The sequence below is a fragment of the Arvicola amphibius genome, chromosome 12, assembly GCF_903992535.2.
Source record: "Arvicola amphibius chromosome 12, mArvAmp1.2, whole genome shotgun sequence".
Taxonomy (NCBI): domain Eukaryota; kingdom Metazoa; phylum Chordata; class Mammalia; order Rodentia; family Cricetidae; genus Arvicola; species Arvicola amphibius.
Window position 1 is genome coordinate 149,395,710 of NC_052058.2, and position 19,886 is coordinate 149,415,595.

A 19,886-nucleotide genomic window follows, 5' to 3' on the forward strand; every position below is an offset into this window, starting at 1 on the left:
CATCATCAAAAAGTCTCTGGTTAGGGGAGGGGGAGCAGGTTAAAAATATAACATACTAATCTCATTTGACAAATGAGACACTTAAGACATTTCCCACATTAGGGCAAGAGAGCAGACAGCCCTAAAACCAGGGTTGGGAGTCTCCACCTGAGATCCTCACAGGATATACCTCAGGCCTTACTCTTCTTCACAGTCCACCTGAGAACCAAGAAGAAAAGTACAGGTGTCTCACTGTGAATACAAAATTCTAAGTCTAGCTCAAAAGGAGGCAATGCATAAGAATTAAAGGGTTAGGTCTGGAGATATAGTAAAGTGCTTGCCTAGCATACATAAAACCCTCAGTTCCATCCTCAGAACCACATAAACCAGTCACAGGAGTACACACTTGAAATCACAGAACATAAGAGATAGAGATAGATACATAGATAGATAGATAGATAGATAGATAAGGTAGATAGATGATAGATAGAGATAGATGATAGATAAAGATAGATAGATATGATAGATGATAGATAGGTAGATAGACAGATAGATAGATAAATAATAGATGAAGATAGAGAAAGATAGATAATAGATAGATAGATAGATAGATAGATAGATAGATAGATAGATGATTGATAGATGATAGATAGATAGATAGAGATAGATGATAGATGAAGATATATAGAGAGAGATGTTATAAATAGATATAATAGATAGATTGATTTATTGATTGATAGATTGATAGGAAGATGTAGATAGATAGATAGATAGATAGATAGATAGATAGATAGATAGATAGATAGATACGATAGGCAGGCAGGCAGGCAGACAGACAGACAGACAGATAGACAAATAGAGATAGAATAGAGGGAAGAAGGAAAATAAGGGCAGTGCTTTTGATTTGTCAACCTCAGACTTGAGTTCATAGTGGCAAGTATGAATTGTGGTCACAGAGAAAACCCCAAAGGCTCACTGGGACAGAATGGGGCACGTTGTCCATTCTTGCTTACCTGAGGAACTTGTTAAGGTCTCCATGCTTCATGTATTCAAAGACCATGATGAGTGGGTCCCCATCACCACACACCCCATAGAACTTGACAATATGTTCATGCTGCAGGTTCGTGAGCAGCTCAGCCTCCCTCTGGAAATCCTTCCTGGCAGCCAAGGTAGGATCCTTCAGGGCCTGAGAACCACACAACATCATCAGTGCTTAGCAACCAGAGGACAAAGAGCTGTCTTCTCCAGCTGGTGAAGTTGTTACCACATCCTTCTGGACTAATGGTGAATATGATCTATTTTAAAACATGAAGGCAAAGCACACTGCTGAAGCCCTTTTCCATTCAGCATTTTGATTCCTGTCAAAGAAAAGCCCCACATCCCAGGCTCCTGCCAGTCACTTCAACCTACGTTTATTGTCCATCCAGAAGCTTCTTTCAGCATGAGTGACAGGGAACAAAGCTATGAGACAGAAGGCCTGGAAGATCCCTGATTATAAAACTCCCCTTACAGAACAAGTCTCTCTGACACAGTAAACTGAACAGCACCACACAAATTGCTCTATCTCTGCAAATTACTAGACATTCCAGAAGTCAGGCGATGTCATGATGCCATCCTTGGGAGTCCTTGTGTCTCAATGGTGAAAGAAGCTGTGTTGATAGAGGAGAGTGAGTGCTTGGCTAGTCACTGTGTTCTCCAACCAAAGGTCTAGCAGGAGTTCTAGGGGGAAAAAGTAGGGTTGAAGTTGGCAGATGGATGCCTTATATGCATGCAAGACAGGGTAGACAGCTACTGAGTCTCAGTGCAGAAGGAGGTGGTTATCCAATGAGGGCCACTCTACCAAGATGCTATGATCTTCCCTATAGGAATTGCAAGCCCAAGTGTAACCAAGAGAGAAGTACAGATCTGATTATTTCTTATTCTATGAAGATGAACACAGCACAAAGAGCATACACCACCAAGGTGGGGCTTTCCGCATCAGAAGGGGAGTATGATACCAGAACTAAACGTACCCGGTGTGTACAAGAGACAATGAACAAGCACTACTATGATAGCTCATCTTGATTGTCCACTTGACACACCCAGGAAGAAGGTGACCTCAACTGAAGAGTCGCTTCCATCAGATTGGCCTGTGGGTGTGTCTGTGTGACATTTTCTTAATTATCGATTGATGTCAGAGGGTCCAGCCCACTGTGGGTGGTGCCATCCCTGGGCAGCCGGTCTTGTAAGGAAAATAGTTGCATGTGGGGCTAGGAGCAAGCCAGTGAGCAGCATCCTCCATGGTCTCTGCTTCAAGCTCCTGTCTTGACGTTGAGCTCTTGCTCTGACTTCCATAATTAACTGGCATGGGTAAGATTAATTAAAGCCTTTCCTCTATACACAGCTTCTGGTCATGGCACTTAGTATCACAGCCACACACAAAAAGAAACAATCCAGAACAGCCATCCTGAGGATGGGCCATGCTGTCCAAGATGAAGGCCCTATGCTAAAGGAGAAGCCCATGCAGGTAGCCCACACTTTCCAAGCCTCCTATAACTGTCTCAAAGTCATCAGACAAATGCACCAAGTCATGTCCACTCCTTATTCAAGAAATAAGGATAAAACCAGCCAGCTGATCTTAGGTCATTACGAATCTAAAGTGACTAGAGACTGGTTTACACTCTCTTTGCTGGATAGCTGGCCTTTTGTGGTGATTCAGACAAAATGGCCTGCCATGCAAGTGCTACAAAAATCCTCCCTAACCAGAGATGGTTCTCCATCCACTGCAGCCTCGAGTGCTGAAATCTGCCAATTGGTTTGGATTCTCATACTGCAGTGGCATGAACCTGCAAAGAATGCATCAAGTATACCTCTCCAGCTTCTCAGTTACCATTACACATCAGGGGTGCTGGCTGCTGAGCACAAAAAGGCTATCCACCGCTTTGGTTCCCCATTGCACATTTCTGTAGCTGGAGAAACTGAGGCCGAACCTATTTGAGAAACAGTGCATGTTCACACAGTCTCAGTGATGGGAAGCATTGTGGACCTGAGAAACCCTTTATTGAGACTCAGAGGAGTACATCAGAGTTTGGCAGGCTTGTCTCCAGGGCCAGCAAAACAAGCGTGGCTTCCTCATCTCAAACCCCACCCTAACTTCAATCAGCATCACCTTTTCTTCTTTAGAAAATTTACAAGATTTCACCAGCAAAAAAAAAAAAAAAAAAGTTCAAATGGCCTACTAACAAAAATACTGAAAGTTACTTTTACCAGACCTAATTATAATTTACCATACCTAATTCTTATTTTTTTGACCAAGTTATATGCTATATAGCTGAAAACGATCGTGAATTCCTGCTTCGCCCTCAGAAGTCTTAAGATTACACCATGCTCTATCATGCTTGGTCTTATATGTACTGCTTGAGGACTGAACCCAAGGCGTTGTGGATACCAGGCAAGAATCCTGCCCACTGAGCCACAGCCCCTGCTCCCAAAACCTGTAATTTGACGTAATGATTGTTTCAGCTCTGGTGGATACCTATGAATAAAGAAATATCTGTAACAGCCACTTGATACCGGAACAAAGAATTGCCAGCCAAAGTGCCACGGGGAAAATAACCTTTTCTGGTGAGCCACCTCCCTGCCATAGCCCTGAGCTACAAGGCATAAAACAGGGCACAAGATGACCGAGTGTGACTCATTTATTTTCATGAGGAAGAGGTGGGGGGGGGAAACCAGAGGAACTGAACATGGGTGGGGTGGGAGAGGGCGAGGATTTATGTGAACGCTGGATTTATGGGAGAGAAAAGTAGATCAGATACGGGGGCAGCCAAATGGCCTCTCTCCATCTCTTTAAATCATTCTCTCCCACAGCCTCGACATCAGGGGCAGCCATGGGATATTTCTGCTCTCAACCCTTGGGGCAGTAGCCGCCAGGGTCTGTCCCCCAGGCTGGCACCCTGGACTGCAAGGCGGACAGAGTTCCTCCTGAGAGATGGAGCCCAAGGCGGGCGCCGTCTCCAGGGCTTCCACACCCTTCCCCTCTCCCTTCACACGGGGGTTTCCAGCTGGTGGGTCAAACCTGAAGTCCTTCTGCAACTGTCAAAATGAGGAGTGTAGCAAGTGGGGGCCAGAGCTGTCAGTGACCACAGTACCCGGGGATTAATGTAACTGGGACGGAGATGACAGGAGAATAATGGGGAGGGAAACTGGGCCACAAGCTCTCTGGCCCCGCTCGTGGGATTCTATATCCAATACTTCCTTGGTTGCTGGGCAACTGCAAAATGGGTCACCACGAAGTGGCATGGGACAGAGTTGATGCTTATCATAGCCACCAACTGTTGGCACGGTCTTGCCATGGAGCCTGAAGTTGGGGACATTCCTGGCCGGCTGCTTTGTCTAGCGAGCACAGGCAATGAGAAGTGGAAACTAATACCTTGTCTTCTTTTCCCTTCAAAATGTAGGGGACATGTCCCTTCTGGTTCTGTCCTCCACATGCGCCAGCTCCTGAGATCTCCAGCCCTGAGCAAGGATTTCAGCTGGACTGTTCATTAGGACGGGGGAGGCAGGAACAGATGTGCTCAGCAACCCTAATCCTTCCCAGACAGCTGACATCTTCATGTTGGTCAACAGCTGCCTTGCATTTGCCTTTTCCGTGGTGGGGAGAAGATACTTCAAGGACTGTAATCTTTGAGATTTCATTAATACCCTGAAACTCATTTTATCACGCATCTGGGAATATGCACAGTCCTGGGTGTTCAAGCAAGTACGCACGTGTGTGCACACAACCAACCTGTTCAGTTGTGCAAATCATTTTATTTCTGTCCCTCAGAACCTGTTGTCACTTCGCCTTGTTGAGATTCACAGAGTGACAGGGGACAAAGAGGGGGTGGTTACCTCATGAACAGATGCCCGTTTCTCATATGTTATCAATCCCCATGGTCTGCAGCATGAAACCCCAACTTCTTAACAGTCCTAGACTGAAGAGATCAACTAGACCCATCCATCTCCTTCCACTTCGACTCCCCAACTTCATGTTCCCCTCATTTATTATGATTCAATCTCATATTAAATTCAATCTCATTCTGGTCTTTCTGTACCTGTGAGCCTTTATCTGCCTCAGGACCTTTTTACTTGATGTTCTCTTGGTCATAAAGACTTCCAGCAGAGCTGGAGAAATATAACTGGACAGTTGACTTGGCACTGCCCCGAAGAAGGATGCTTAAAAGAAATCCCACACTAGCTCAGAATTGAGAAACAGACAGTTATTTATGTAAGGGTAGACTCACAAATCCGAATCCTCTGCTGGAATGGAGATCAGAAACCAAATCTCGCAGCCAGAAAACAGACTGGACACATGCTCTCCTCGCATAAATAGTATAAGAGGCCACGCCCCAGTGGGCGGTAACTACTGGCTGTAAGACTTCCTACAGCACTGCCCTTCAGCTCTGCAGAGCATACTGACTGGAGCCATGGGGCCCAAAGCCCTCCACAACTCTTGTCACCCACAGACACACTGATGTCTCCAAGAGAAGTTTACTCTGGGAATTGACTGTGATTATCCACAAATTTATTCTTGAGAGTTAAACTTGATCATATGATCACTCCATGTAATGAGGCATCATAAGAAACAATTAAATATGAGTGGGAAGCCGGCAGTTTCCATAGACCCCAGGATGAATACTTTGCAAAGATGTGTTAAAGGTAAATGATTGAAAACACCTAGCGGTGGAAGAAAGATCATCTGGAAAATTGAGAAAACAGTAAAAAGCTGAGATTTTAAAAATCCAGTATGAAAGGAAGACCATAAGGAATTAAGATCTAGCTTCCCAATAATTTACTACGTGTCCTGTGGCTACCTGGTAAAACCAAGACTCTTGCATGTATTATCTAAAATGAAATGCAAGTCAATTCTAAACAAAATAGTTAAATATTAGTGTAGTGTTTTGCAAACACTGCTACAGATTTTAAGATCGCTGTTTTTAGTAGGCTTTGTGTGTTTTTTTTCCCTCTACTTATTTCTACTATCTATCTATCTATCTATCTATCTATCTATCATCTATCTATTTATCTATCTATCTATCTATCTATCTATCTATCTATCTATCTATCATCTATCTATCTATCTGTTTATTTGGTTTTTTGAGACAGGATTTTTCTGTGTAAGAGCCCTGGCTGTACTAGAACTTGCTTTGTAGCCCACAATGGCCTAGAACTCACAGAGATCTTCCTGCTTTTGCCTCCCCAGTGCTGGGATTATAGGCATGCACCACCACCACCCAGCCTCTCTTCTTTATGTTTAAGATTATATCATATACCCCTCCCTACTCTCCTTCAAATCCTGGCCTCTTTTTCATCAACTGTTATTGCAAGGGTGTGTCTCTGTGTGTGTGTGTGTGTGTGTGTGTGTGTGTGTGTGTGCGTGTGTGTGTATGCATATGTGTGTGTTCTTGTGTATACCCATATTCTCAAATATAACCTGTTGAGCAATGTTACTTGTCTGTATGAGTTTAGGGCTGGCCCTTCGGCACTAGATGACCAAGGGACATACTCTTCTCTGAGGAAGACCTCTCCCGACCCATCTTTCCTTGTAGCCTGTAATTCTACGAGATGGCTACTCTTTGCTGACAGCATGTTGACTAAAGCAAAGCGTGATCTCCATGCTCTACTGGGCAATGTCAGGGGCATTTTTGTCTGTTACAATGAGAGCTGGCACCTACTGGACAGAGAACAAAATACTCTGCTAAACACTATACAAGGAAGTCGAGAGCTCTTACCAACACTGAATTACCCCACTCTGCCAATAGTCCTGAAGTTGAGACATCCTGTGTTAAACTTCGTAAATGACAAATAAAAATACATTAACACCCCCCCCCCCCGTCCAAAAAACCCCCGAGATTCTGTCCTAAGAATGTTTCACAAATGCTTACAGTTCTGGCTCCAATTTAAATCACTATAACTGGAAGTCATGAGCATGCCACCCAGATCAAAACAACCCTCCAATCCCAGAGAAAATCCAAATGCTGAGGCTCAGATGTATTCAAAGAAATATGCTAAATCCAAGTTGCGAAAACTGTCACAACAAAAACTTGGATTCCTGCAGACCAGGCCCATATTTACTTCGAAATAAGGACATTCTCCAAGAAAATGAAGAAATAATTGCTTCTTATGAAAACAACAATATACAAGCCAACAGGATAGCTCAGAGAGAAAAGGCACCTGTCACCAAGCCTGAAGATATGGGTGGAGTCCCCTGTACTCATGTGGTAGAAGAAGAGAATCAATTCCTGAAAGTTTTCTTTGGACTTCCACACATTCAGGTACTGTGCATACACATATGGCACAAAGACATGCAAATAAACAATGTGTATGATCAGTATACATGTATGGCAGGCATGGCAATGAGTGCCTATAAGCCTAGCACTCAGGAAGCAGAGGCAGGAGGATCACCACAAGCCTGAGATTAAGAGAGGCTACACAGAAGATTCCAGGTCAGCCAGGGCTACATAGTAGGATCCCATCTCAAAAATGGAAAAAAAAAAAGAAAGAAAACCACCAAGACAGACAATAAAAACAAAGATAAGACAGGAAGTGAAAAGAACAAAAATTAGACACCAATTAGATGTCTTGGAAATAAACCATGTGATCGGTTAAAGTTTGAAAAAAAATATTCCACAGACAGAAAAATTCAGAGTAAAGTACAAGAATGCATTGTGTACTTGAAGAACATTGAGGATCACTTGGGACAAAACACAGAATGACAGAGAGAGGGAAACATATATATATATATATATATATATATATATATATATATATACACACACACACACTTGTATGTATGCACATATATGTATACACGCATACTTATATGCGTGTATACATGGACATTTATTATGTACAAAATAAGAAAATATCTCCCATGTGCCGTGCAAGAAGTTTGCCTGGGTGCCAATGCTGTGTAAGTGAACTGGATATTAAATGACTAATTGAAAGTGATGTTATCAATTTGAAACTAGGAATAGTATTTCATATAATCCCTGACAACTGATGGTTAGAAGAAAACACATTCAGTCGAAAGCTGAATTTGAGCTTAGAATTTTGGTCTTTCCCTAGGCTGCTGAGTGTGATTCTCTATTAAGATGGAGGGTGACCACAGTGAGCTATAGCTCCCTGTCAACTATGGAATAACCAAGAAGACAGACATGGCTCTTTAACATATAGCATTGCTAGGAATGATGAGCAAACATTTGCTTGTTTGTTTGTTTGTTTCCAGGCAGAATCTCACTATGTAGCTATGTAGCCCAGGCTAGACTCAAACTGATCCTTCTCCATCGGCCTCTTAAGTACTGAAATTCCAGGTCAGTGCTACCACAAACGGCCCTGTCTTAAGATATTTGCAATTCAGGATGGGTATTGAGAAGTTGTGCCCTGTGTGCCTAGGAACATCTGGAGTTTAATGTCTTGCTCTCACACAAACTATGCTCTGTCTTATCCGGCCTTCCATTTGTTTTACAGGTGTTTGTCTTGGCTCCCCAGCAGGCTGCAAGCACCTTAAAAACAGGCTGTGTTTTCCACATCCTTGTTATATATATTAACCGCTGGGCAAAAAAAAAAAAAAAAAAAAAACAAAAACAAACAAACAAACAAAAAAAAACCCATTCACCAACAGATTGTAAACCCACACCCAATTTTGAGGAAACCTAATCTTGCTCTGTGTTTGCCAGTGTCCTCCAGCGGTACAGAATTGCCCTCCATCAACATGAGAGCAGAGTCAAGAGAAAGGCTTGCAAAAGGATGAGAATCCAGACAGGACAGAGAGCAGAGAACTCATATCCTTGGGTGGTCTTGGAGCACATGAGACTCTTCTGAGGGCCACAGGCTGGGCTAGACAGCTATCTCCATTGCTTGACAAATGGTGTCAAATTCCAGAGCACTCATGAATTTCCCAGACCCATAGGGAGGAGACCCGTTGGAAAGGATGCAACCAGAGACACAGTGTGTTTCTGCATCACACATTCTGGCAAGAGCCTCTCTGTGCCAGACTCTCCACAGACCTGACCAAGACCCAAACTTCTCAGTCACTCTTTTATCTCCTGTTGAAAGCTCTCAATCTGGCTCCGTTGCCACTTCCCAGACAGACACTGGGCCAGCCAGTAGATGAGTGTCCTCCTACTCATTAAACATAACACAGCAGGGCAGACACGAAGGTTAAGGACAAAATTAGAAACATTTCTGTCAGCCTTGCCCAAGACACTCAAGTTCATTTCAAGAATGTACAGTACCAAGAATCATTAGCCCTTTGTGGGGCAATATTCTAAGCACTTATTTTCAAAACAGAGATCAGCTGTCTGTGCCTGTTTTTGTAAAATCTCTGTCTTGGGAAACCATTTGTGCAGTGCATGTGGTATCTGTGCTGCTTTCCCATTGGACATGCAGGGTTGAGAGACACAGCAGTGCACAGCCTTCAGCACCTAAATATTTAGTCTCTGGCCCCTTAAAGAAAAAAATTGCAAGTAAATAAAAGCTCAATGGGTCATGCATGATGTGGCTAAATATATCAGTGTTGTCAGCATCAGGAATAAATACAGTTATTAAAAATAATTGTTGTTCATTGTTGAGCATTTACTTAGTCATCAACATTGCGTGTAAGAAATATTATTACTCCTCTCCTTCAGACTAAAGCCCACCTTAAGTTCCGACCAAGGTCATGGAGGTGATCAGTGAAGGACTGGGGATTTGTATCCAGGCTCTCCTCTGACACCCATGCACTTCCCTGTCTGTATCTATCAGATGGTTCACCCTCTGTGGGCAGAGACAACCTACAGATAGATTGACTGGAGATACAAAACCCCCAAAGTCAAATAAACATAAATTGCCTTCACGATAGTGTTTCCATCAGGCTATTTGGTACTAAAGATGGGGTTGTTCTGAGGTCCTAATGAGTGTCCTCCCCTGTGCTCATGTCCCTCATTTCCATCTATATGGTCATCTGTCATTCTGGAATACCATGCAAACTCCACAATGACCTCGGAACATGCTGGGTGCATGAAAAGAGGCCCCTCCGTTCTCCTGACTCTATAGTGTGGTTCCAGGCCAGTGAGTCCACGTGACACTTGACTGGTGAACATGTCAAGATCTGTCCAGCACTAATATGGAGTGAGAAGGCATCCTGTTGATTCGGGATGGAGGAGGGTAATTGGTAGGAGCAAAGCTCTTTCTGTACTTCCCAGCAATCCATCTCCAGTTGTAAACCTGCCTGGAGTCTCAGGCACACACAGTCCTGTGGTTAAACATCCTTCTGCAACTGCAGTTACCATCTGTTTGTATTCTTGGGAGTCTAAGCTCAGATGTCACAGCGAGAATTTTAGAATGTCTCCCAACCTCAGCCACCAGTTCCAGGTGCTAATTCTGTGACCATCCTAACCTTGTCTCCTCTGTTCCTCATGTGATGTCTAGTACCTTTGACATGGGACTTCCCTGACTCATCGGACAGCCCTCTTCATTCAGTTCTTCTCCTAAGACATGGCCAAATGCCTTTTTAGGCAAACAGCATTCACTGAACTGAGTGACCTAAAGCTCCCCATTCAGTCAGAGCCTCTCTTTCAGACAGACGTCCCCAGGCCCAGCCCCCTTACATATTGCTGTTCTTGACTTCTAAAACCAAAGTCATGTTTAATCTATTGGAAACTTCGCTGACTTCTGGACCAAGGGTCCCTAATAGAGTCTGAGACCAGTTTAACACCACCTTCTCAATGGTCCTCCACCTCACAGGACCACCACCAGCCCTGCCCTGGTTGCCCGTGCACCCCAAAATTTACCTTCACTGCCACGAGCATCTTGTCTTTGGTGGGGCTTAAATTGTAACACTCAGCCAGGAAGACCTTTCCAAAGGCTCCCTCACCCAGTTCTCTCTTCAACACGATGTCTCTCCTCTTGATGTGCTGGACATCTGTAGGAGCATGACAAAGGGGACAGTCAGGTTCTGTCATCCATCAGAACAGCATGAATCCAGGGCGCTTCTGAGCTCACAGTGGGAAAAGCCAAATGTCCACATCCCAGTTTGGGCACAGAGATTGTCATTTCATTATGGGTGACGTCTGTGCCAGACTGGCTGCCAAGTACTCTACACCTCAGCTTTCTGAGATGAAGACCAGAGCTGATGGCAGTTTGCAATCCGGACAGACCAGGAATCAGTGATGTTACTGAATGTAGGCTGCTTCCGTCTCCCGTGATACTGCACATGAACTGGGGAACCTTGGCAAGATGCAGATTCTGATTCAGGGGGCCTGAGAATCTGCATCCCTAGCAAGTCCCCAAGGGATATCAATGAGCTGTTGGCAGCTCTTTAAACTCCAAGGTTGCCAGGATGGGGGTGAGAATCAGGCTTGAATCCTGACTCTATGTCCCTCCTGTTCTCTCTGTTCTCTCTCTCTCTCTCTCTCTCTCTCTCTCTCTCTCTCTCTCTCTCTCTCTCTCTCTCTCTCTCAAGTTATTTAATCATAGAGCCTCAATTTCCTCATTTGTAAAATGCTGTTAACAGCAAGGCTGACTTAGTGCCTGTAAGAAACTTAGAAGCATGTGTTCAGCACACACACACACACACACACACACACACAAACACACAAATACAAGCACACCCACACATATAAACTCATGCACATACACACAGCCACATATACATACAGGTACATGTGCATATGCACACACATATACATATATACACATGCACATAAGTACACACATGCACATACACATACACAAACCATGTACACACGCACATGCACAATACATACCTACACACACACACACACACACACACACACACACACAGCCCAACAGCACCTTGTTCAAGATAGAAAACATTCACAGGTAGCTAAAATTATTTCAGGAAAGTCTCTAGCTGGCCAGTACAGCTCCTCCGAGAGAAAGCAAACCAATGAGATCACAAATGGCAAGTTCAAAGACAAGCCGTAGAACTGAGGTCTGTGCAAAGAGTTACCAATGCCTCTGCTAATTTAGCAACCTAATTAAAGTGTGTCGGCCAGGAGGGAGCAGAGCTGCGACCTCAGCCCTCCCACCTCTTTGGAAAGAATGCTACCAAGGAATTGCTGAAGCAGGGGGCTGGCGATGAAAGGGAGTGAGGGGGGATTACTCACCGACCTTTACATGAATTGCTCAATAGGCAAAAGCCCATTAAACGCCTGTATCGACATTATGAAGCATGTTGCCAAGCCGGCAAAGAAGATCCTCTCAAATGACCTCGCTGAACACTGAAAGCTGAAGGTGGAAGAGCCGTGGCAGACTGTTTCCACAGTGAGGACCAACGTGGTGACAGCGACAGAGGTGCATGACTCAGAGGCTGGGCCTACTGGCTTGGGAGGCTTGGGTACTGCTTTTTCCTCTCCGAGTTCAAATCCCACAGGGTCTAGTGTGACCTACCCTGTTTCCTTCTTCCTTACAGGTAGTCTTCAGCAACAGGTAGATGACAACAGTCTCCTTGGCTGGAGAAATGGCTCCCTGCTCTGCATCCCTATCTCTATCTCGTAGCCTTTGGAAAGCGGTATATTTTTGGCCTGGCAGGGGTAAAGCTAAAAAGCATGACTGGGAAAAAATGAGTTTCTGTTGGGAAGTCATCTTCTCGCCATGGCCTAGTTATTCCCAGGTGGCTAGTGATGACACATGGAGCCACGCAGGCTGAGTGACCTGGCAAGGCCAGGGAGTGAAGATGTGGCCTGGCAAGACAGCTCTCCATCCCGGGACCAGGTCTCACATTCCTCATCTATAAAATGGGTATATTCCTGCACTTGGGTATATTGATAAGTCTATTGATATTTGTATTGTGGGATTCTGTCCTCCTTGGGCCTCATGACCACTGTGATCTTGAAATCACAGTGACTCTGGCTCACACCACCAGCCTATGGGGCTAGGGAGACGTCTCGGTGCATAAAGCATGTGCTGTGTAAGGGCGAGGACCTGTGTTCGGATCCTCAGGCCAGACCAGTTGCAGTAGCTGTGTGTGTAATCTTAAGATCCCATGATGAGACCGGAGACAGGGAGAATATACCTGCAAGCCTGTGGGCAAATCATCATGGTACACACAGTAGCAAAACAGGAGGCCTATTCTCAAGCAAAGAAGTCAGGGACCAAAACAAAGGTTGACCTCTACACACACCATGGCCTGAGCATGCGTTCCACATACACACTCATAATATGTGCACATGTATATGTGCACACACACACACACAGGGGGGGGGAGGAGGGAGGGAGGGAGGGGAAGGGAGTGAGGGGGGAAGGGAGGGAGGGAGGGAGGGAGGGAGGGAGGGAGGAAGGGAGGGAAGGAGGGACAAATAGAGAGCAGTCTTATTATTATGCCCTTATAGAGGGTCTGGGAACATCTTCAGACTCTCAACTGAGATGTCAGCCATTCTCTCCTCCCTGTTCCCATTCTAAGCCACATGGAATCCTTCCAGCTACATGTTGTCTTGGAAGGTGCTAACATGTATAGTATGAAGTAGGCTAAGAGAGGACTCCACTGATACAGTTATGGACTCATGCTGAGGCAGGAGGTTTTGGTGATATAGCTATTTTTGGTCATTCACAATCCTGTGACTCTAATAAACATTTGCTTGCCAAGCTGGCCTCAGTCTGTTCCCAGTATCCTACCTTAGGTGAACAGATGTTTGCTGGTCCCTCTGTCCCTAGAAAAAATATACTATCAATGTATTCTGAATTGTAAATATGGTAAATATCATTTTCATCATGGATGGTATTTTATTTGAAAAGAAGGTGAAATGAAAGCCTAGCCAAGTCTCCCCCAGCTACTGAGATCAGTGTGACATCCAGAATGCAAAGATGTGTCAGAGTAGACAATCACTTGAGGAAAAGCCGAGTTTGCAGTCAGATCCCCTTCTAACCTCCTCCTCGCTTACCAATGGGCAGTCCCCTCAGAATCATCTAGAGAGTGTTTTAAGACCAGAGCACCAGGCTTCTATCCCAGAGATTACCACCCAGGGCATCCATCTTGAGGCTTGAGGACAGGCATCCCTAAGTTCCCAGATGATGCTAACACTGCTGATCCAGGAATCACCCTTTGAGGGCCACTGGAATTTGATGGATTTGGGGCAGTGAGGGGTTAACTAATTGAAAGAGCCACACCTGCGCAGCCTGCACCATGCCTCCCGACAGGTACATCACACTTCATCTCCAGAAGACCACAAGAAGGTCATGGGGCTCGGATTTACTTCCAAGCCCCTCTAGCCCTTGCAAGCTCTATGGCTTAGGTTGAGTCACCTGTCTGAAGAGACTGAGCTGCCTATGACTGTGCTCTGGAGAAGAAGCCTCTCTGGCTTTCTTGTCTTCAGAAACCCCTCCACAAAGGCAGGGCAACATTATAAAATGTCACTGGTCCCTAAGTTCAGCTCTGAGCTGGGTTGCTCGGAGCTTCCCACTCTCAGCAATACTGGGAACAAAATGAGAACTGGGGAGCTTTGGATAGAGCCAGACTGCCCCTTCAGCTGCTATGCCTGGGTCATGTCTGAAAGCCCTTATTTCCCCTCTCCCTCCCTAGGCAGTAAGAGTCCAGGGTTTTGAAAGACTCAGAGGCTCCATGTGGGAGTGTCATACAGGAATGGCTTTCCTGAGACCTGTCGGGTTGGGAGCCTGGCATCTTTTGCAGACTTTCTGCTGCTGGTGGTGTGAGCATGGCAGCTGTGGGCTTTGAGCCAGGCAGTGGGCAGGTGAGCATGTTGTGAGAAACCCACCCTCCTACTCTCCACAGGAACATGAACAGGGCAGGCTAGAGCCTACCATGAGCCAAAGTATTTTGCTCCAACATGCAAATGAATTGTTTTAGGGACAGGGATATGCCCAGTGGCTCAGAATAAAGGCTCCTTGTTTCATTCTCTTGTCTTCACAGTAAAGCGAGTTTAAGATCAATACATGTGTTTATCCCTGGTCAAGTGGTAAGAAGCTAGGATGGGGAGAAAGAGCCAGAAATGAAAGTAGATTTCATCCTACCCCAAATCCTTTTCCAATAAAGAATGAATTTCTGGCTGTGGGGACAAGAAGCCCCACAAGGTGAATGGGAAACTTTGGCAGAGAAACACTGACGAAAAGCCAAATGCACGGCATCAATCCCTTCCATGCGGATGCTGCCATGTACCAAGGAGGCTGGACTCCAAAAATGCAGTCTCAGCCATTCTTTCCCAGAAATCACAAGCGAAGAAGGATAAAGCAAAGGGAATGTGCACGTGGCCGGTCCTACAAGGTGTGCAGCGTTCATTCTCATAAGGACCTGAGAGTCACTGTGCTTCTTTCACAGATAAAATGAAGGTTCGCAATATCCTCCAGAATTCAGAGATAAATCACGGCCAAGAGCTTCTGTTCTTTCCTCTCCATCCGTACTTGGTCCTCAGTCTATAGTCATCGAAATGGTTCTGTCCAAAGGTTAACCCTCAATTATCCACCTTAGTATCCCACGTGGCTCATCCTGGGACTCTTTTACAACAGTGTCCCAGTGACAGGATCAGGAGCCTCCTGGTGGATGCCATTCAGAACCCACCAAGTTCTGGGAAGTGTAGGGATGAGGGAGAGGGTGGGATTGAGGGGCACTGAGGACAGGATTGGAGTGAACGGTTTCATCTTTCACATCCACATGATTGGGCCCGTTCTCTGTTTGTCTTTAGTCCCCATCATGCTTTGGCTGATGATGCCATCTGACCCACATGTCAAAAGGGGACACCTTTTCCTAAGAAAAGAAGGTATCAATCAGTCTCCTTACTGCCTGGCTGTCTGGCTGTCTGGACTGGCAGCATCCAGGTCATAAAGTTCGGGCTTTGGGATGCTGGAAGGGGTGCAGGGGAAAGGGGGAAATGCAGAGATGGTATGTGGAGGGAAAGTCTTATTTCCATTAAGAAAAGGGCCGGTGAGAGAGAAGGGGCTGGTCTATAATGGAGAGGGCTCTCAGGAACTGTAAAAGATGACTAGGACCTTCTGCCAAGGCTCATCTTGAACTCCTCTTCACCAGAGATCCCCTGATGGGATCCCACCAGAAGAGTTCTCTGAATCCCACACAGCGAGTGATTTATCTGATGCCACCGTGGAGCACGCATTTCGGTTGTTGCTTCCAGAATCCTCCCTCTGCAGGAAGGACCTGAGTCACCCTCCCATGGGTGAGAACTCACCTCAGGGGGAGCCTTCTAGAGCTACTGCAAACTTGGCCACAAGCACTCAGGTCCCTGAGAGGCCAGTGGGTAGGCTGTCTTTGTGGATTGTCTGTTTGCCTGGGCTGCCTCACCTGAGACTGGGGGCTGACAATATTGAGAAAGACTTTTCTGAAACCCCTGCGCAGCTACTGACTGTGGATGAGCTGGTGTGGTCGATCCACAAAGACTGATAAGTGACAATGTCACATCCCTGTTCGCACAGAAAGGGGAGCCAGAAATGAATGGCCCAGCCTCACAGCCCAGGGATGAACAAAGATCGGATCCTGCTAAAATTATCACACTACTCCATGAATGAAGTTGTTTTTGTGGAGGGGGGATGTTGGGGTGGGAGAGGGGGGGGAGGACAGATTCTCTATGGAATCCTGGCACTGCGATTTCCTAGTTGTGTTCTCTCTCCAAGCCTCCAGTTGCTGGTCTGTAGATCGGCCACATGCATGGTAACTTCACAGAACAATTAAGAAAACCGACTTAAACTCTCAGAAAATTTGCCTGGGGACATTGCTCAGTCGTGAAAGTGCTTATGTCACAAGCACCAGAACCTACTTGGAAAAGCTGGCTATGGCGGGACACATGTGTGCTCCCAGTGTTGGGGAGGCTGAGGCAAGAGGATCTATGGGGCTTACTATCTAGGCAACCTAGCCTGACCAGGAAGCTCCAGGCCAATGAGAAACCCTGTCTCAGAAGGTGGCTGGCACCTGGGAGTGATGCCCAATGTTGACCTCCAGCCTCCACATACATACACATTTATAAAGTTTCTTTCAATAATAGAGTTAGTAGAAAATATACACTAATATATATGTGTGTATATATATATGTGTATATATATGTATATATATATATATATGCCATTTAACATGTGCGTGGTTCTATCTCTATCTGTAAGACCTACATCTTCTAAAAGCTTAGCTTATGTGCAAATCAAGCAGAGACTTGGAAAGAAATTGAAGGAAGGATGATAATTATCATCCTCTGGGAAACAAATGGCTTGAGATGGCTCAGAGGTGGCAGGCACTGACTCAGGGTCCCCGCCAGTCTGCCCCAGCCTGCCACCACAACATTAGCCTCCTCTCCATCAGAGTCAAAAATAGTTTGCGGGAGGAGGTTGGCCAGACAATGGAATAAAGACATCAAGAGGCAGAGGCAGCTGCCTCCTCAAGCGGGGCATTGATCAGTGGAGATATACCAGATCCCCAGGATCCATGACTCCAAATTACGGCGATCCTGAATGCTGCATGTGACGCTGTAAACTCAGAGCCCTAAAATAAGCATGGCCCTTAATTTACACACAGAATACCTTCAGCTCATTATTATTCACATGATCCATCCCTGAAACCGGAAGCAGAAGGGGCTCAGAAACAGTCTCCAGCCCCAGCGAAGCCCCAAGGGTTGGTCCCTTGCAACTCTCAGTTCTCAACTGGTTCCTGGCATCATTGCCAAGGCCTCTTGGCTCTTTCTCTCATGGACCCTATTCTACACTGCGCTTGCTGCTTTTTAACTTGGTGGTACCCCTTATTCCCTTACTGACAATAAGCATAGCTTCCATCAGTTGAGCACCTATCCATGCAAGACTGAGTAAGCACTTGCATGTATGTACCTCCCATCCATCTTTACAGGGCTCTAAAGTGAAAATAAAGCCTGTTGCTCTTCTGGTACTCCAGAAGAGGGAGCTGAGGCTTGCCCAAGACCCCTCAGCTACAGAGGTGGTCTGTCAGACTGCAAAGTCTGGTACAGTGATGCCCCCTATCCACAAAGGATAAATTGCAGGAGTCCCTGTGGAAATGTGAAACTAGCTTTTTCCTGGACATGCACAGCAACGGGAAAGTCTAATCTAGAATATGTAGAGTATATATTTAACAATATATGATATGCATGATATATAATTATACTAACATAGGTGATAGTCAAGACAAATATTAATCCTTTTAGACTGCCGTTGACCATGTGTACCTGAAACCATTGGTAACAAAGTTGTGGGAAAAGGGGGAGAACGAGTGAGCAGACAGGGGCCATTCTTCAGCCACATCAGGCCCCTTCGCCTCTACAGAGAAACTCCCTGTGCTCCGAGTTGGAATCACTACACGGAAAAGAACGATGGCATCCATAAAGACAGATGCCATGTCTCTGCCAGCTCGGTGCCCACTACCTGAGCACATGTCTCAAGAGAACTGCACTAAAAGGTCCAGAATTTAGGCCCCCACTGAGGAGCAGAGGATGGCCAGACCGTAGGATTGCTGTGTGCTTGAAGGACTGGGGAGATTCTTGACTGCACAGAGTGGACAAGGGACCAGGGATAGGAAGGGAGAATCTCTGAGAAGTGTGTGCTTTCTTTGAACTAAGCAGACAACCTAGGGCCTTAGGCTGCTGAAAAGGCCCCAAAGAAAATACGAATTCAATACCACACATTTAATTACACATGAAATGGAAAGCCTTTAAGCGGGAAAGAATAACATTCACAGAGCTTCAACTGTAGGTTGTAGGAGTGGCAGAAGAAAGAGGGCCAGCTCCAAATCATAGAGGGGCAGCCCTCTGCCAGGAGGGCAGGACCCCTGCCTTTACCATGGCAAGCACTTCTGTTACCAGCCCAGGCCTGCCCCCACCTTTCTTCCAGTCCTCTTGCTGTGTCTCTCCGGGGGTTTGCAGACATTCCTTGTGGTCTTATATATAAGCATCTCCCTGGCTAATGGCAGACTTTATGATATGGTCTGCAGGTACCCCAGCTACCTCCTCATGGACAGACATGAGGGCATATCATGGTAGAACTGTTCAGATAACAATTTTTACAAGCAGTAGTCCCTGGATGGTTTCCACTCTCAGTAAGATCTCTTGAAGGAATGGCAAGAACCTCTGTAGAACATACTTCTAAGGTTGGAAAGCTAAGAGGAGAACTCGGTAGAATCTTTAAAATGACCATGCAAATGAGCTGACAGTTCTATGGGAATGGAGATGGGGTCCCTGAACACCAGCACTGTCCATTGCTATTGCTGCCCCCAAGGTAACGTGGATTCAGGACTGTTGATCTAAGAACTCGAATTGCCGTCACTCTCCAGCCCATCTTAGCCTCTCCTCTCCAGAGTCCTGGGCTTTCTTCACAGCTTCAAAGCATCCCTAAAGCATGCAAGTCCAAAGGCCACTGTCATGTGTTACTGGAGACCATCAGTTAAGCCTAGCACAGCGCCCAATATACACAAGGAACTCACTAAATATTTGATGAGTAAATGAATAAATTAAAGTCCCATGTGAAGCATGGCTGTAAGCAGGGAGAACACTACAAAGAGAAACGAAGAAGGGAAGTTGGAGGAGTAGTTAAAAGGAATGAATGAGGATGGGAAGGGATCCAACAAATCCCAAAGAGCAGAATTATTTACATCCTGAGGCCAAGGCTTGCCTGAAGACTAAAGATTCTGTAGTACCAGGACAGGTGTGAGAATCCCTTCTGAACCCTTCATCTCTGACACCTCAGACTTCCAAACAATGAGTTTCTATGGTCTGCTCTGCTGGGGAACAGGGAGCATAGGTCATGTCCCAGGGGCACGAGCATCCCCTGAAACCAGCGGCAGGAATATAGGACACAAAGACAATGCGTTCCCACCAAGATGAATAAATACATAAGACACCCTGCTGTTTCTGGACTCAGCGAAGAGAGAGGAGCAGAGGAGGACTGTCTGTTCTGGGGCCATTTCCAGCTCACGTCTCCTGACACAACTTCAG

General features: G+C 45.8%; 1 protein-coding gene across 1 annotated transcript in view; it reads right to left on the reverse strand.

Annotated features, from left to right (window-relative positions):
- Ntrk3 (neurotrophic receptor tyrosine kinase 3) overlaps window positions 1-19,886 on the reverse strand; it is a 362,281-nt gene that overhangs the window by 54,150 nt on the left and 288,245 nt on the right. The window contains 2 exon segments of the mRNA XM_038313662.1: window positions 993-1,165; window positions 10,773-10,903. Of these exon segments, the coding sequence (XP_038169590.1) occupies window positions 993-1,165; window positions 10,773-10,903 (304 nt within the window).